The sequence below is a fragment of the Sphaerodactylus townsendi genome, linkage group LG05 (assembly GCF_021028975.2).
Source record: "Sphaerodactylus townsendi isolate TG3544 linkage group LG05, MPM_Stown_v2.3, whole genome shotgun sequence".
Lineage (NCBI taxonomy): Eukaryota > Metazoa > Chordata > Lepidosauria > Squamata > Sphaerodactylidae > Sphaerodactylus > Sphaerodactylus townsendi.
This window is the reverse complement of record NC_059429.1, coordinates 47,130,228-47,149,977: the sequence shown is the minus strand read 5'-3', so window position 1 is coordinate 47,149,977 and position 19,750 is coordinate 47,130,228. Positions and strand designations below refer to the sequence as shown.

Genomic DNA, 19,750 nt, shown 5'->3' with positions numbered 1-19,750 from the left:
TAAAGTTTGTTGGAAACTATTTACTAGATAAAGTTTGTTTTAGAAAATCAATTTTATTGAAATCTGTTTATTTTTACCTATTTCATTTCTGATATGACTGGAGTAAATATCTATATTTTTAATTCTCTGGAATCACTTATTGAGTTTATGGGCTCCAGGGGTTTTCAAGGTTGGGTCACTAGGGTGTGACAGTATTTGGATTTGAATCTGATCAGCAGATGGGCTAACATTCTGAACATGTCAACAAACCCAGAAGCTATTTGACACATTGGTTAAAGAAAGAATCAGAAAGAATAATTATAATGGGAGTGAAGAAAGGAGATCAAATTACTCATGTAGAAAAAGAAATTCAGGAACTATTAGGTATCTTTTTATAAGAATTATACAAAAAGATTCAGCAACAGAAGAAGGAACAGAAAATAATACATAATGAGAAATTAACATCCGAACATAAAGATATATTGAATCAAGCTATTACAGTTCAAGAAATATCACAAGCTATAAAGAAAATTTGAAAAGACCAAGCGCCAAGCCCTGATTCACTTTCATAAGGGCCTGGAAGAATATTTAATATTACCACTGCAGAAGATTATGAATGAAATAGGCAAAGAGAAAATATTGCCCTCATCATGGCAGGAAGACTACACTGATACAAGGCAGTGTCCCAACATTACCACAATCTTACAGACCAATCTGATTAATGTTGATTATAAACTTTTACTTCAATAATGGCACAGACATTAAGGAAATGTATGACAGAATGGTAATTCATACTGATCAGACTGGCTTTGTGCCTAAAAGAGTTATGAAAGATAACATATGTTTTGTGATTAATGCAACTGAATTTGTGGAAAAGGGTCGGGTTAGTTTGTTTTGCCCTATGCAGGGTTTTTAGGCGGCCAGGATTTTTCCAATTCGATTGCCTTCCTGTGCTGCCTGGAAGCCCTCTGGAGGCAGAACGGCAACATGGGAGCAATGCCATCCCCAATCACTGCAGCTCTCTGGAATGGGCTGTTATTCATTCTTGTGCTAGAAGTGCTGGCTTCAAAGATTCGACAAGAAGAAGAGTTTAAAATGAAAACTTATGGTGATTATGTGGTGTTTATAATTCCAAACCCCACCTGTTGATGCCATGCATAATAGGACCCCCCCAAAATTTTTGGGATCAGTTTCTGACTATAAAATTAATAGAAAAAAGATGAAAATAATATTAGCAGTTTTAACATGGGGAAGAGGAAAGATATAAAAAAATTACAGGATGTGCAGAAACATCAAATTCGCTTAAATATTTTAACATAAACTTGATTGGACAAAATTATACATTAGTTAAAGACTACAAAAACAAGCATGGGTGAGGATACAAGAAGACCTGCAGAGATAGTCTAAATTAAAAACCTTATAGTTAGGAAGAATTTCTACAATAAAAAATGAATGTATTACCAAAATTATTTATTGGTTGAGATATTACTGATCCATATGCAAGAAAAAACCTTGAAGGAATGGCAGAAGCAGATAAATTCATGTTGAATGACAAAAAGCCAAGATTTAAAGTTTTACAAGTTGAGAAAAAGAGAGGAGGACTAGAAGTATTCAATATTAAACTATATTACCAAGCAGTTGGCCAGGGTTGTATTGTAAATTGGATTTAAAACCCAGATCAAAGAACAGTAAAATTAGAAAAGGCAGATTAGAAAGAAGGCTTACTTAATTACTTATGGAATAAAACCAGCCATATAATTCAAGATTGACTATTGAAAATTTAGGAATCTATCTGAAGAACTCAGTCCTCCAAAAGGCCTGTAAATGTCCCCCATGGAAGCATACTATGAGAAGAATGTGAGAAAAAATAATGCTGTTATAACATTTAAACTCTCAAGGAGAAATCAAATCTTGGCAAAAGTTGAAAAATGAAAGCAGCTTACAGTAACAGTTTAATAAACTAACAACCCCCAAATCTCTCCCTCTCTCCTCCCACTTTAAAAGATACCTGCCATTCATATTCATTTAATAAAATATGAATGGGGCTTGTTTACCAAGAAAAAATGCAAACTTCCACTTAATCGCTAGCAGTAAGAAATCCATGTACAGAACTTCACTCAACAGCTAAAATTCACAAATCAGGCATCAGATTAACAAGGCTTACTGGGATTCTCCATGTCACCCCTAGTTATAAATGTCAAAATGTTCAGATGATCCCCCTTCCACCCAATCCAAACACATTATTTTTATTTTTATTGTCTTTTAAATCTCTACCTATGCTGGAAAATATTATTCATTCTTCTTGTATGCACTCATGCCTAATTCTGCCTCAGAATGCAAAACCTAATTCTTACTTCGATGTGCAAGATGCCAGATACAGCTCCTGTAAACATTGCACAGAAACCACTGACATAAATAACAAAGTGTTGTGTAACAATTTCTGCTCAACACCTGCCAGACCTAAAAGTAGATATCTTTGCAAACCAAAACAAAAGCAACCACATAAGTAAAACAAATTCCAGTTTAAAAGGGGTGTGTGTGTGTGTGTGTGTGTGCATCATTGTGTGAACAGTGTTGCTATCTTACCTCAACTCCTTTGGGACCCAGTGGTCCTGGAGGTCCTCTGTCTCCTAGAATTCCCTAAGTAACAACACATACACCAAAAATAGTTAAGATCAATGAACAACTATATTAATCTGGAAAATTTAGCATGAGTAAAGCATTAAGAGTTGAAAACATCATTCTCTCTTATTCTCATAATTTATTTATTTCTGTCAGGGAGCCAAAATTAGTAAATTTGGGCTTAGTGGAATTTCTGTGCAATCTTTCAATATACTTACTATATATATATATATAGCAGGTTTAAAGTACAAGCTTACAATGGAAAAAAAACTGCTTACACTGTGGAAAACTATTCCATGTAGAATGAAATGATCTGTATTACTTGCCTGTTTCACTAAACATAACGAGTTAACAATTACTGATCTGGAATAAGATCAAGACATTACACTTCACTGTTAAGATGGTTCAAAGTTTTAGTCTTCCATATGCCAGCCATAAAATATCCAGCAGCTAATCCTTTGCATTCATTACATTGTTAAAATGCTAGTTCAAGAACAAATTTAAGTTCCATGCCCAGTAACTCTTTCTTCTAACGGCTGGTGTCCATCATGGAATCAGGGGGAAGAAGGCTGGAACTGGGGTAGAAGGTTGGAACCATGATGTCTCACCCTGCCTCCAAATTCTCCAGTATTTGGGTCTATGTCAACATCAGGAGGCAATGGCAACTGCCAGCCTAGCTGGATTGAGCCTGAGAAGCTCATGTTGGTGGTGGATCATGCTAGTGTCATCTTTGCAAGTGCCTGGAGCAGCTCTGCTGGAATGATCCCTTTGGGCCAGCTCAGAACTATGTATGTGCCCTCATAGCCCAGGGTGTCCCTTTTGAGCAGGCAGTGGAGGAGGATTTGCCTGACACTGAGGATATCATAAGGGCAGTGACACCACCCATGTTAGTGAGCAGACATGGCACTGAGGTGTTGAGCAGTGAATATCAGGGATTCTGCAACCAGATGGTCCATGGTCCCTCCCCCTGCCGCCTTTATCACCCCTGCATTCCCTGGATTGTCAGGCTCCTTCTCTTTCTACTGCAGGCAACTCTCAGAGTGGAGATGCTATTGTGAGACTGCACCTTCAGAGGGGACAGAGGAGGACACTGTGGCTGCTACTATCCAGAGCAACCAGGCATCCACTCTTGGGCCCAAGAAGGGGTATTCTGCCAATGTGGATCCCCTCTCCCCCCAGGCAGGATGCTCCAACAAGACGTGCCTTAGGTGAGCCAGGAATTGATGGAGGTGAGTGACAGGGAAGAAAACCACAGAAGCAGGGGAGAACAAGGGGGTGAAAGAGGTGAGGGGAGCACAAGGGCAGCTGGTGATTCGGGAGTGAGTTACCTGCTGGGCATGACACTCCACTCTCTGTCCCCTACCTCAGAACCATTCTCCCTGATATTCACAGCAGATGTCATTGACCATTTCCACACCTCAACTTCGCCAAGGATCACAGTGGTATCTGGGTTGGATGTCCTGTGGGCATGGGTCATCTTGGAATCACCAGGGGCAGTGATTAAAGGTAAGCTCATGCAGCTGATTTCTTCACTTGGCAATGGACATGGGGTGGCAGATAGTGAGGAAGGGAGCCAAAGACAAGCCTCTAGAGCCAGGTGTCCTAGCCACTGATGCCTCATGCAGTGCAGCCACTTGCCAGGTCCATATGCAATGAGTTTGTGCCTGCCTCAGGCCATCCCAACCTCCACCGTAATCCATGTGGGTGGCAATTGAGAGTGAGTGGCTGGAGAGGCATTGAGAGTGGTGGGAATCTTCTCCAGAGGTCAGTAGTGGATGGTAGAGCTGTTAGCCTCTGTGACAGTGGTTGCCAGGCATCTAGAAGGGCTGCTTGCTCTAGCGAGGGATGTGGGGGAGGGACAGGGTGCATAGGGGAACAAATCAGAGGCACTTTTGGCCCTCTCTTACCAGTCCACCCTGCCAGCGCCTCCTTCAGCTCCTTCACAGGCAGGAGTAACACAACTATTAGTGTGGGGGAGCCCTCAGCAATGTGGGCTCCCCACAAAACACAGTCACCTCTTGAAATTGCACACTGGGCAAGACACTGTCCCTTCCCCTTCTGAGGTTTGCATGACTTTTGCTTCATGTGAGCAAAGTAGTGGCACAAGTCTGGAGCCCATACCATACCGGTCTGTTGCAGTGGCATATCACCAGAAAATAGAGCCCGGGGCAAGAACTGAGTTTTCTGCCACCCCATGGGTGGCAGCCCTCCCCCACTTTTCACAGGGACATTTGACACTGTAACCCTGGCCTTCATCCCCTGCCTTATAAAATATTGAAGTTCATATTATTTCTCATACCATGTGCTGCAAAAATGCCAGTTTCCATGTTTGTATGGGTGGATAGCAGAGTGTCCCAGCCAAGAGCAAGCCTAAGGCAAAACAGCCTGTTTTCAGAAAGTTAATCTATGAGTTACTCCAGGCAATTATCTGGACGTCTCATAACAAGGACATGCATCTTTGATTATCTTACCCTACCAGAGTACTTCAGTGATGTAATGGAATCTGAACATCTCCTGAACGCCACACCTCGCTAAGCTGCTTTTTTGAAGCTCCCTGGATACTGTGCTTTTGAGAAAACCTTTCTCCAAACCATTGCTTTCTCCCTACATTTCTTCAACCTATTGATACACTTTCCCTAAATCCAATCAATCCCTTCCTAATCTGATGCCTCAGCCAAATTTGAATAACCTAAGTGGAGGCTCCAAAGAGTTACTCTGCATAAAGCCATTCTGTGCTTCCTGATTTAATCTAAGAGCAATTGACTCCATTGTCCCGGGATTTAGAATAATAGATAGAGCTTTTTGATTAGCTCAAGCCAGCAAGTCCAGTATGGAAAATTCCAGAGAATTTAGGAAAACGAAACTTAAACTTACCTGTTCCCGCCCCCACCTGCGCAAAAGGGTATAAAAATACTGTGCACCCCAACTCCAGTGCTCAATACTGGCTTGCACCTCTCTTGGTCTAGTTACGTTGAGACACGATATTGTCCTTCACTTGGATTCAGATGCCGGTCATTTGAATTCTTGCCTTCTACAAGATCTTCTTCAGCTGAATTAGGTAACGTATAGTCCCCGCTTCCCCAACTCCCTAAGCTATCATCCCCCCTATCTTTCCTACCTATTTATATACTAGAAACTGTGTGTATGTGCCTTAACGTCTCACTGTGTGATTGTTTGCAACCAAAATTTATATAAAAACATATTTAAAACTACAATTTGGTCTTTTGTGAATTCTCTGCAGATACGTTTCAAGCCGTTTCTGGTATACATAGTCTTAAAAGATCCCTGCCTCTCGCATTGCCAAGCCGAGTTATTTTCCCCATTGCTACTTTAAAATAGTTGTGTGCTGTTACACTCTTAGCAGCTGGTGGAGATTCCTTAGAAATAAGGAAACCTGTGAAAGCTGGGTAACAGCTCCTGTTGTACAGGAGCTTGAGACTGACTCTAGTCTCTTTACGTTGGTGAGGGGGTTCCACTTACATGTAGCTTCCCTTCCTCATGCCATTTCTCGCCTCCTCTGGGCTAGCTCTACTGCTTAGCTTAGCCCCCAAGCCTTTTGTCCTCTGCTTGGCTGTGCCTGCTCTGTTTATCCGGGCCCTGCCTCTATCACATCCTGCTACAGCAGACTGCCACCCAGTTGAGCCCAGTATAAGCCTCATAAGCCCTTTATTTTAATGTTGGCTGCCGTGGAACTATATCCATAAGGATAGGACTAGTGTTGCCATAAGTTGCCTTCTGGCAGCCTTTGCACTGCCTTCGTACCATTAGTTAACAGACAGTTAATTCTTTGTACCATTAGTTAATTCTTTGTACCATTAGTTAACAGATAGTTAACAGATAGTTAATGAATTAACAGATAGTTAATTCATGGTACACTGGCAGAGGCATAGCTCCAAGGGGTCGAGGCATGTGTGACACACCGGACACACGTTCCTGTGGGGGTGTGGCGAAGGTGTTCCGGGGTGGGACAGGGGTGTTCTGGGATGGGACGGGAGCATAGGACACACCAGTGTACTGAGTGCTTTTCCCCCTTGCTATGCCGCTGTACATTGGTGTGTTCCTGTACACAGTTTGGGAACTGAAATTGCAAGTTAGTGTGTTTACATATGAGCTCAATATTCTCTGTTCTGACCAGCAGAAGTTTCCAAGTATCTGCTACGTGCAATTCTATGTTGAAGATACCAGAAACTGAATCTGGGACTTTTTGGATGCAAAACACAAGTCCAGCCCCTCCAATTGACCCACTATTCAACTGTTTCCTAATTGTGTTTCTCCAGACTTCCAACTAAGTTCAAGTTTTATTGATGAATAAGTGAAGTATTTATTTATTTGTTTAGGGGATTTATATGCATCCCCTCCAGAGACCTGCTCTAGATGACTTACCATCCTTCCCCGCCTTTTTTCTTTAAACAGGCACTCTAGTGTTACCGTGCAGTTATATTTTGAAGGGGAAATTTATAAATGTCTCGGCCTCTATTTCTATTAGTGAGAACTACCAACCAAAAATAGAAGCCAAAACAACTCCTGAAGCATGCAAGTTTATCTAAGGCAGAGAAACATATAGCCCACTCACAGACACACACACACAGAACCACATTTTTGGCCAACTTTGATTTGCAGTAATGCACAATCATTACTGCAGCAGTCTCTGATTACATGCCATAATAACTCCTAGTACTCTTTTCAATTGTTCCCCAGCTTCAAAATTGCTCTGTCCTAACATTATATTGGTAGTTCTATATGAAATTGACAAAGCGGATCCAATCAACCATGCTATTTTGTATCTATGCCTCAACATTACATCACTAGTTTAATATGACAAAAATAATTTAAAAAATCTTTTTGAAAATGGAACAGGAGGAGAAGAAGAAATGGATGAAGGGAAGGCTGAGCAGCTACTTGGAGACTGGATAAAGACCAAGTGTTTGCACAAAATGGAAGCAAAAGAAGAAAACTACTGAAGGAACAGAAACACATACCTCCCCACACAAAGGCTGTTTCCGCACAGCCAGCGGCACCAGCGTCTCACCTGCTTAAATGAAATCGGTGGGGCATCGGGACTGCTTGCACGGTCCACAGAGCCACCCAGGGTGTGTGCAAGGCACTTACCTTGCTGTCCTGTTCAGCTCCAGGCGGCTGCACAGACACGCCCACACTGTCCTTCAACCCCCAGGGGTCAGAGGGCAGCATGGGCGTGTCTTTGCAGCCGCCTGGAGCTGAACAGGACGGCAAGGTAAGTGCCTTGCATTCACCGGAGGGGCCGAAAATGGCGCCCTCTCGCTGGTGCGGTTCGCACCGCGCTGGGCCAAAAGTTTGAAAGCGGCATCTTTGCGCCGCTTGGGCGTGCCCAGCATGTTTTGACCATCCCTAGGGCAGTGTTTTGACCGTCCCTAGGGCGCTGTTTTCCGTCCGTGCGGAAACAGCCAAAGAACCACATTTCTCCAGCCAAATTAGAGCTGCAGTAATATACAACCCTTACTGCAGAAGTCCCTTGTCAATTTCCTCCTGGAAAAGAAACTCCCCTTTTCAATTTCACTCGCTCCTAACTGCTGACACGGTTTATCTTTGCCTTAACATTACATCACTAATTTAAGATGAAATTGACAAAGCTGATACAATCTACCGGGCTTGTTACTCACTGGACGCAGAGTGTAACAGACTTCTTTCTGTGACACACCTCTGAAGATGCCAGCCACAGATGCAGGCGAAACGTTAGGAACAAGATCTGCCAGACCACGGCCACACAGCCTGGAAAACCCACAACAACCTACCTGGCTTGTGTTTGTGTTCTACAGTTACATCAGAGCCCACCCCCATACAAAAATCAACCCTGCTTCCATCTATCTCTGCCTGAACATTCTACTGAAAGCTCTATATGAAACTGACAAAGAAGATCCAACTGACCGTGCTTGTTTGTGTCTCTGCCTAAACATGACATTGCCAGTATAATGTGACAAAGAGAAGAAAATTAAAGTTTCCTTTTGGGGGAAGAGAAAATGGCTAAAGGGGAGGCTGGGTGGGCATAGATAAGGGCCAGGTGTTTGGTGCGGTGGAGAAATAATGACTGTTTCAACATGAACTCACGTTCAAGGGAAATTGGCTCAAAAAGAGAAAAAAAATGTTGTGGTAAAATTGCTTGGTGGGAAAATGAAGAAAAAATGTTTCCAGAACCAATCGAAGGAAAAAAATGTGCTGAATTCAAAGAAACCCCCCCCCCCAAATAACATTTGGCAGCAAGATACATTGTAAGCAATTCCTGTGGAAAAGCCCACTGAACTGATTGACTTTTTCTTCTAATTAATGTGACACAAACTGACAGCAGCTTTCTTCACTGCTGCAGCTGTAGATGTTACTTTAGTTGGTCAAAAAAGTAATCCAGACCTTAGAGACACTACCAAGTTAATTAACTGAAGTTTCCATCCACTCCTGTTCTATATAAAAACTAAGAAAATAAAGTAAAGGACTTCAAACATGCCTTGAAAGAATCCAGAGAGCTTACAAATGGGAAGAACTTGTTTCCCATGGCTATGAAACGTTTTCCTTATAGGATTAGTAAAGGTCTTAACAGTCATTTATATGTTGGAAGTAGCACAATGAAAACACCAAAAGGTTTAGGAATGTTCTGTTTTACAATATGTAAAGAAGCCATGTTCTGCTTTACAAATAATTAAAGGTATCTGTGAACCAAAATACCCAGTCAATAAAAGAGTCTGCCTTGTATGGCTTAGTGCTTGCTCTCTTCTAATCAGCCACTGCTGGGAATAGACAGTTTGCAGTGGCGTTCCTGCCTAGGGACAGGGGGTACCCTATGTCCCCGGGCGCCCCCCATTTGGTCACGTGGGGGGGCGCCAACATTTCAGGGTCCTTTGTGTGTTTTTAAATTTTTTAAGTGTTTTTTCACGTTCCGGCCTGCAGGGGGCGCATTTTTAAGGCTAGCGGCACCAAAATTTCAGGGTACCATCCGAAGACTGTCCTGATGATACCACCCAAAGCAAGGTGGCAAGCAAGGGAGGGGAGGGAGGGGAGGCATACAAGGGAAGGGGAGGGAGGGGAGGGAGGGAGTAAGGGGTGGCATGCAAGGGAAGGGAGGGAGTAAGGGGTGGCATGCAAAGTTATGGTCCCTCAAATGGATAGCCCCCATCTCAGGTTAGCTCCCATGGAAAACAATGGGGATGGGGGCATTCCATTTGGGCATCCATAACTTTGCTGCCCCTGAACCAAACATCACCAAACTTGGGTGATATCATCAGGGCAGTCTCTGGATGATGCCTTGAAATTATGGTGCCACCAGCTTTAAAAATGCACTCCCTGCAGGCCGAAAAAACACCAAAAATACCCCCCCAAAAGCCCAAATACCTTGCATTCGCATTTGTTCATATTTGGGCAGGACATAATTGGACAATTTTTGTCCAAATGTGCCCAAATGTGCCCAGATTCCAGCCGAATCTGCACTTTATTTGTTTCATCTGAATCTCCAACCCCTCAAAGAGTGATGCTGTTTCAGGGTGGGGGAGAATCCACCCCCAAACAGCATCACTTTCGAATTTTAGGTTTTAACCGGGGACCCCAGATTCTCCCTTTAAGGTAGATTTCAAAGAAGAATCTGAGCTCCCTAGTTTAAACACCATTGAAAGTGATGCTGTTTGGGGGTGGATTCCACTGGAGATGTTTTGTGAGAGATGATGCTGACATTTGTTTGGTAAATGTTTTGCTGGGGGTGATTTGCGAGAGATTTACATGCTTAATACGGACTTGCACTGGCTTGGAGTTGTTTCTCAGGCTAACAACCTACCACATAGGGTTGTTGTGATTAGGAAATTAGGAAAAGAGTTGGTGGGGAGAGAGCCATGTATGTTTTGCTGGGAGTGGGAGGTGTTTTGTGAGCTGGTACAAAAAATCATTGTTTGGTCATGGTGGGGGAGGGTGGCCGCCCATACGCCGGGCAGGGGGGGCGCCAAACTCAGGTTTTGTCCCCGGGCGCCAGTTTGCCTAGGTACGCCCCTGACAGTTTGGCTACATCTCTGCATAGGGTGTGACTGGATCATTGAATCGCTACTATTGTAGAGACACAGCACCATTATCCAAGCTTAGAGGAATCTGTTCATTGTGTCCTTCCATGAATCACTACTCTAAACTGGCTTTATTCCAATCAGGAGACACCTATGGATCAGTGACTCATGCTAAAATACCGAAGGTGATTCTCTTCTGAGGACAGGTAATTCTAACTCTTTCATCACTTTTTGTCCATGTAAATCCCATAATTATCCAGCATAGCCTTCTGGGGCTCAAAGGAGAACCTTTCCTCACTTTTTCACCAATAGAAAAATTCCAACCCACTTTTGCTTGTTAAATTGTATTCCAGTGCTATAGAAGTTTTGCTTATCTTCTTTTATATTTAGATAATGGGTATGTGCTTGTTTTGTATTTTCTATATTCATTTTGCAGTGTTTTAAATTAACCATCTACATGTGCATATCATATAATTTATTTAATTTGCTTGTATACATAACTTCATTTGTGAGAAACTCAGGCCCATTCCGCACAGGCCGGGGAGGTGGGGTCACACCAGCGTACTTGACTCTGGTGGAGCCCTGGGACCGTTCGTACATGCTTGTGCGAGCAGCCTCATGACAGCTGGGGGCCATGACATGCCTTGGCATAGAGGCGCATCCATGGCTCCCTTCCCGGCTGCCTCTCACCTTGTCCCTGCTTGCCTGCGAAGCACAGCTTTGCAGGCAGGCAGGGCCGACCCCCCTGGGCCATAGGAGGGCTCCCTTTTCCTCTGGTGGCTCTGTGAATGGGAGCCAGGGAGGGGGTATTATTGAGCAATTCATCTGAGCAATTCATCTATTGCAATTAATCTGTTTAAAACGGCTGTTTAAATCTGTTTAAAACAGCTCGGCCCCAGCTGTGCTCTGCAGTAAAACAAAAGAATCACTCATTCAGCGATATAACCCGCTCTGAGGTCGATGGTGCGGGTTGGAGACAGTTTAGAGTCGTGTTCAGGGCAGGAACTGTGCGAAGGTTCCACCCAAAACTGTGTTTATACCGCCCCCAACCTGGCTGTATTGGCCAGTGCAGAGTGGGCCTCAGTCTCAACTAAGTAGTTTGTATTTTCATCTTATTTGGAAATTTCCTAATCATTTTTTTTAAAGTATGCTTCAGCTGTTTAAGATAGTAGCCTGGCACACATGAAAGTACCATGGACTCACTGAATGTGCTGATGGCCGCATCCACTGCTTCCGCTCAGTTGCCTGGTCATCAAGCGGAGTCAACCATGTGGGGAAGTGGCCCTGCAAATACTCCCTCTCCATGATAAGCAGCACTAGTTTTGGAAAATTGCAGATCATGGGGAAGAAGAGTTTACACAGCCACTTGCTCCACAAGGTCACCCCTACAAAGGCCCGGGCAATTGCATGAAGGCAGGGGCCAGGGCCTGTGTGCTCGCTCCTGTTCTCCCCCCCTGAGCATTCCGTGGATGCATGGGGATGTCATGGGCACTGGCTACTGACATAAAGCTATGGAAACATTGCAATGCTTACGAAGTCTACTTTTTCTGCTGCTCATGTGACTGAACAGTCAAAAGGTAGTAGCTGCAAGCTTCACTCAACAAAAATACACACGCACAAAAGCAACTCCAAGAAAATCTTATAAAACAAATTAAATGAAAATAGTTATTATATAAAGATGTTGATCAGAGCAGAAAGGCTTAAAAATATTTCATAAAACTTTATTTAAATGCTAAACTGAATTACTAGACAATGGGATGTGATTATACTACTACGTCATAAAACATCTGTTACAGCAAGGATTTAGATTTTTAAAAATCAAACAGACAATCTACTGTTTGCAAAAAGAATGAAACATGGCTATCTTTCATTCAGGAGGGTCAACATCTTAAACACACAGTGTCTGTCCTACTCTCTTGGCAGTTACTGCACATTCAGCTTCTGGGGAAGCATAAAACAGAAGAATTAAGAAAAGAGCAGCTTGGCAGAACACTGTTCCAAAAATAGACAAGAAACTCCTTAAAACCGCAGACAACATAGGACAGCTGGGAGCCCAAAAGCTGAACATTTCCAGTTTCATTCAAGGCCTAGTCTCTTAGTATTATGGGTTGTGTAAAAGCTTTTCCATTTTGGTAGCGCTCATCTAAGACATAAGCTACAAATTTTCACTGATTAGAGACGGCTGCCCAAACTCTGTTTTCAAGAGCCAAAATACTATGGAGATCTCCACATAAGTTATTCCTGTTGCTTCAAACAACATCTGGATAGTTCAGTTAACTAGTCAGCATTTTGCCTATGATATTGATGAACAACAGTCTAATGGCATAGTGGGATTTGGAACAGTATACTGAAAATTTAGAAGGGAAAAATACCTGTATCCCTTTATATGACTGCAATAACATCATGTATGTGCTATTATATGAGTACAATGGCTGACATCAATTCTTTCCTCCTATCAAAGGTTAGCTTTTCTCAAACTTAATAATAAGAAAGTCAAAATTCATATTGGGAGTATTTATGGAATGCAGTGTTTATGGAAGAAAATAAGGGTTGAATCAAAAGATTTCAGATGATTGTGTCTATGGCTGTTTGCCTGTGGTTACATCTAAATATTGCTGCCTGTAGCCATGTGCCACCATGAGTTTACCTGATCATTAGCATTATCTATATCTATAAACGCGAAATACCACTGACTGACTCACTGATGCATCAAAAGAACTCAAAAACCACCAAACCTACGAAATTGAAATTTGGCACACTGGTTCATTATGTGGTTTAGGTGCTCACTAAGAAAGGATTTTTCAAAATATTCAGTTTTACTCGAGTTATTACACATTTACTGTTGAACTCTGGCCATCTGCGTGAACATTCTAAAGGTGGCAGTTAAAAACCTGCTTGCCAAGCTAAAGGATGTAGTACAGGGAGTAAAAATGATTCGTTTCACAGGAGATTTTAATGAAGGGCACTTTGATGCTCTACTTCCATGTGTCGAATCGACAAGTTCTGATAATGCCCACCAAACAAAAAGCACAATTGAGCCAATGGTGGCCCAACCGGATTCTACCACCGACCTCCTCACCGCATATGAACCTGTTCCTTCTGTTGAAACAGCTAAAGGGAGGAGAAGGATTAAACGCAGAAAGCGATTTACAGATTCGATTAAAAAAGAAAACTACAGGAAGCTGCTGCAAAATATGCGAAAAACAACCCAGATGTTCATAAAGAGGGTGTGAAAAAGTATGCTGAATGTCACCCCGAAGTTTACAGACAGGCTGTGATGAGGTATGCTGAATGTCACCCCGAAGTTCACAGACAGGCTGTGATGAAGTATGCTGAATGTCACCCCAAAGTTCACAGGCAGGCTGTGAGGAGGTATGCTGAACATCACCCCGAAGTTAATAGAGAGGCTGTGAAAAAATATTCCTCTAACAACCCTCATGTTAACCAGACCACTACAGCCAAATACAATAAAAAAAATTACAAACCAAATTATCACCTTGGACTAAAAAATATTTGTCGGGTTTTGAATATGGCTCTCACATTGATTACTGTGGAGAAACGGTTATTGGACTTCGATCGCCCTGTGCTTGGTGTCATGATCTGAAGTGGCGGGATTAGCCCCCAGGAATGTGCTGCAGTGGCAGTAAAGTTCAGCTCTCTGCCATTCAACCCTACCCTGAACCTCTTCACAGCCTTCTCACTCACCAGCATCCAATGGCAGAACACTTTCTTTCTGCTTCCTGGAAATACAATGGATGCTTCCAAATTACGTCTTTTGGAGCCCGAGATGTGAGAGAGAGAAATTTCATGCCAACATTCAAAGTGCAGGGACAGGTCTACTACATGATAGGAAGCCTCATGATGGGACCCCAGCAGAAGCCATCATTTCTTCAGATATACTTTGTTGGGGGTGATAACAATGAGAGGAACATTCAGAGTGCTCCAGAGTTAGTTCACCTGTCATCCTTTAACCAGAGAGAAAACTGGTCATCCTTCAACCAGAGAGAAAAACCAAGAATATTGTTTACAGGGAAGTTTTGAGAACTTAATCTGAGGGAGAAATGAAAACTGTATGCTGAACAAGTTATTAGTATGGCTAGGTAGACCACAAAGCTAGGGGTGGTGATTATTTGCCTTTTAATGTTTTATCCTGTGACAAAAACTCATCCTACCGTTTCTAAATAGTTAATAGTGTTTATGAATTCATTACATTTGAAATGTTCAAGATATTTTTATCAGGCAACTTTTATATTTTCACTATGTTTTAGTATTCTCAGTGTTTTTAAAAGATCTTTATTTTTATGAATTCCTTAAATTGCAACCTTTAAGGGTATTTTTATGCCATATGTTTTACATTTTCAGTATTTTTCCAGTATGTATATTCTTGAATTGTCTTGAATTGCCATTTCAAACTTCAAGGATAATTTTATCACATACATTTCATATTTTTAGTATTTTTCAGTAGTTTCAGTTTTTTGCCATGCAAGGGAAGGGGAGGGAGGGAGGGGTGGCATGCAAGGGAGGGAAGGGGAGGGGGCCCGGCATCTGGACATGGCCCACCCGCCCTAGTGGAGGGAGGGGGGAAGGAGGGAGGGGTGTCATGCAAGGGAAGGGGAAGGAGTGAGGGGTGACATACAAGGGAGGGGAGGGAAGAGGAGGGGGCATTTTTTATAATCTCCGTAGCAAAGCACATGTGCCCTACTAGTGATACCATATGTTGAATTTATCACTGATCAGGTTTCGGCTCAGTCGCAATCTAATGTACTTAGTGAAACTTCGTTGTGGACCACCCTGTCAGGTATTCTTGACTGAGATTTGGCAGGGATTGCCTTGATAGCCCTATGCTCACTGGAATCATGTGTCTCAGAATGCTGTTCCAAAAGGCAGGAAGGAACTGTTGATACTTTTTCCTATCGGGTTATCTTGCATGGAGGTTTTAATCCCTGAGCACAGTTTGGATACCATTCTGGTAGTGCCATCCTGTTAAGGCTCTCGGGCATGCTACTTCAGTTCTTGAACAATAATAGCACAACCTGGGTGAGGAACACTTGCACAGCAGAGCATATATACCATTTGCTTTTCCTCTGGGAAGGTTGTTTTCACTAGGACTGTCAAAACTATGATGGCAGTATATGAAGGTCTAACCATGAAAAACACAGAATCTGGCATTTAGGCTCACATGCTCCTTGTATCATCACCGTTTTGCAAACTTTCATCATTGTTATTAATGCCTCCTCAGAAGGTCTAGTCAGAGGCCTGTTCTTCACGGGCCAATAAACAGGTTAAGGACGGTAAAAAGCCTGTTTTTTTGAGGGGGGGGTGAACTTTGCATTGATCCCGTCCCTAAAGCAAGTCTACCCCATGTTTTTTGAGTATCGTACTATTCATGAGACTTTTGAAAAATCCTGGGTTGCAGCTGCTTGTGAGCGAATAGCCGGGCAGGAGGCGTGTTATTCAGCTGCACATTCCTTTACAAAAAAATTCCTGGCTTACATCTGCATAGCCTCGTAGGTGAAAATGGTTGTATTGTGGTATTGTGAGATGTCAGCATGGCTGTGGAGGTTCACTTGTGCATGCCTGCGTAGCTACGCATCAGTGGGAGGTCAATAAAAAAATAGATCAGCCTTAGTGCAAAGGCGTGACAACTACAAGCAATGATTCTGTGGGCTCCAATCGCTGCCAGTATGGATGCATGCGAATGCGAAAACAGGAAAGTGGGCTATTTTATCCCAACTGCAACCCACTATACACTGGCTGTGCGGAAAGGATCAGACATCGAATCAGAGATGAATAATGTTCATAATAAGTAGGGCTCTGTAATTATATAATCAATCAACCCTGGTTCAAAATCTGTAGAAGCTCCCTAAAGGACTGAGTATCTCCTGATATGACAAACAGGTTTCCAAGCAAATGGTAGGAACAGAGTCTCAGCCAGTAAGAAACCTACTTGCCTCTTTTCTGTTCACTAAAGGAGCTTCCACAGCAGCTTTACATAATCTTCTCCTCTGCTTACCGAGACAATGTGCATATTATTTATTTATTTTACAGTTAATATCAATCCTTTCTGCCCTCATAATGGCCATTAAGGCAGACAACCAATTAAAACATATCTAATAAAATTACATATTAAAATCTATTAAAACTAACAACTCCCTATATCATTAAAAATTAAAAACAGAGTTAAAATACAAATAAATACATAAAAGCACCAATTAAAATATTGAGCAGAAAGGATGGATCTTTGGGGGAATGCCAACGAAAACATAAAGAAGTTTTTACCCACTGGTGTACGATGTTAACATAAAGGAATAGGTAAGTCTCCCAAGGGACAGCATTGCAGAATTTTGGTGCCACAACTGAGAAGGTACTAGCTTGGGCTGCTACCTGCCTAATCTCAGAAGGCGGAGGCACTGGCAACATGGCCTTCAATGATGACTGCAGTGGTCAGCTTGGTTCAAAAGGGAGTAGGCAGTCTTTCAGATATGTTGGGCCCAAACCATATAGGGCTTTAAAGGTGAACAATAGCACTTTGAATCTTGTTTGGAAACAGATTGGGAACCAGCATTGCTGAGCCAAGACTGAAATGATATGCTTTCTATGTATGTGTAAGATCAGCAACTTTTCTCAGTAAGGATTTAGATAATTTCCACCTTCAGAATGATCTCTATATTAAAAAGTAAATAATGACCTTAACAAATAATTATCAATATTTTAAAAAGACAATATGTTATTCTGTAGTATTACTTATTTTATAATTCGTTTTATACATTTTATCTCCTCATCTAACTAATAAGCTCTCGTGGCAGCTTCCAAGTCCAAAAAAGAAGTTATGGAAATATTATGGAAAAATATATCAATATATCAAAATTTTAAATGTTCTTACCTTTGGGCCTTCGAGGCCATTCAGACCAGGAACACCAATATCTCCTGGAAAACCCTAGGATAAAAAAAATGTTTCATTAAGATTGGTCAATTGGTCCAGTGACTCAAGCGAGAAAAATGTCAGAATTTTTAGAACAAAAAAAAGAGAGTGCAAATGACAAAAATAAGGGGTATAGAGTGCCAGAGGTCTACAAAAATGATTGCAGACACATAAAAAATGTGAATATATAATTCAAAGATTGCAGAATGTAATAGAAAATACAGAAGATCATTACTGTAATTTAAAAAGTACAAGGTTGTACCATAATATGTCTACACAGATAGGAACACTATCAAAAGTTGACTAGTGGGGTGCCGCAGGGTTCTGCCCTGGATCCAGTGCTATCAATATTTTTATCAGTTACTTGAATGATGGACTAAAGGGCATGCTAAATCAAATTTCCAGATGATACCAAATTAGGAACCATAGCTAATACCCCAGAGGATAGGGTCAGAATTCAAAATGACCTGGACAGATTAGAGAGCTGAACCAAAACTAACAATAACAATTTCAACAGAGATAAATGTAAGATACTACATTTAGGCAGAAAAAAATGCACTGATATAGGATACATCTGACTTGAAAACAGTACATGTCAAAGGGATCTGGAAGTCTTATTAGACCACAAACTGAGCATGACTCAGCAGTATGACGCAGCAGCCAAAAAAAATGCAATTCTGGGATGCATGAATAAAAGTCTAGTGTCTGGATAGACAAACATAGCAATACCATTCTATTTTGCATTGGTCAGACCTCACCTGGAATACTGGGTCCAGATCTGGGAACAAGTCAAGACAATTCAAGAATAATATAGACGAGTTGGAACAATTCCAGAGGTGGGGGACAACCAAAATGGTAAAATGTCTGGGTTCCATACCCTATGAAAAGTGGCTCAGGGAGCTAGGTATGTTTAGTGTGGAGAAGAGAAGAGATAATATCATAGTCATGTTTAAATATTAGAAGGAATATCATGTTGTAGATGGAGCAAGCTTGTTTTCTGCTGCTCCAGAGACTAGGACAAGGAGTAATAGGACAAGGTACAGGAAAAGAGATTTCACCTAAACATCCTGACAGTAAGGGCTGTTCAACAGTGGAATACCCCGTCTTGGAGTTTGGTGGAGTCTCCTTCTTTGGAGGTTTTTAAACAGAGGCTGGATGGCCATCTGTCAGGAGTGCTTTGACTGTATTCCTGCATGGCAAGGGGTTGGATTGAATGGCCTTTGTGTGCTCTTCCAGCTCAGTGATTCTAAATGTTGTGATCTCTCCCAACTCAATGATTCTATGAAAAGATTTACAACCCCAAAATAACAAAAACAATTTCAATTCAGATATTATATACAGTTTCAATAAGGAAATTTATTATAAAAATTAACAAGCTGGGCAATCAACAACAGGATGCCACCTTATTTTCTGTTTCACTATATGGACCTTCATCAGTCATGAATCATCTTGTACTGTTTAATTTGTAAGCCTGTTATAAGCAATTCTAGATAAATAATAAATTATAACCCAAATGAAGCAAACCATTAAATTCAAACACATTATACAAGATGTGAGACATATTTATATACCAGAAAATCAAAACCAAATTCATAGTACGAAGTGATATGGTACAACTTCAAACTTTTTAGAAGAATTATAAACATAACATTGGTCCAATTAAATGAGACCATTACATAACAAAGCAACAGAAAAAAAGATACTTAACAAACTCACATTATGGCTCCTATGCAAAGGTTGATGTATATGATTATTGTATATGCATGGATGGGGATGCTAATTAAGGGGAATTAAGGCAATAAGTGATCATGGAAAATGCTGAAAAAAAGAAACTCCCTCTACTGTCAAAAATTGCCTGTTAAAAACAAGTTGAGTCTGATTAAACATATAAGATATGTCTATTAACTATGGGGGAAAACATGCCTATTAAATATAGGATGACAAGTCTAACCTAACATTGAGACCTGTAGAAAGTATGGAACTTAATGTAAAGATCCACAAGACCTCTCTCTGTTGAAGTCATTTTCCCATGTCAGAATTAGAAAAAGGTTTGAGGTCCAGTTTCTCAGTAAAAAATAATTTGAAATCAGTAGGCTTGTGCTTCAAAGATAAGAAGTGACTGACAAAAGGAGCATCCGTGTTTTGGTTTCTAATCTTACTACAATGCCTTGATAATTTGTGTTTAAAGGATGAGTAGTCATACCTACATAGAGTAAAT

General features: G+C 41.5%; 1 protein-coding gene across 3 annotated transcripts in view; it reads right to left on the bottom strand.

Annotated features, from left to right (window-relative positions):
- Positions 1-19,750, bottom strand: part of COL24A1 (collagen type XXIV alpha 1 chain) — a 247,645-nt gene that overhangs the window by 116,505 nt on the left and 111,390 nt on the right. For all 3 annotated transcript variants that reach the window (XR_007244588.1, XM_048497359.1, XM_048497360.1), the window contains 2 exons: positions 17,494-17,547; positions 2,566-2,619 (listed from right to left, as the gene is read on the bottom strand). Coding sequence is in view for 2 of the 3 variants with exons in the window: in XM_048497359.1 (XP_048353316.1) it covers positions 2,566-2,619; positions 17,494-17,547 (108 nt within the window). In the remaining variant the exon portion in view is untranslated. The remainder of the gene's footprint in view (positions 1-2,565; positions 2,620-17,493; positions 17,548-19,750) is intronic.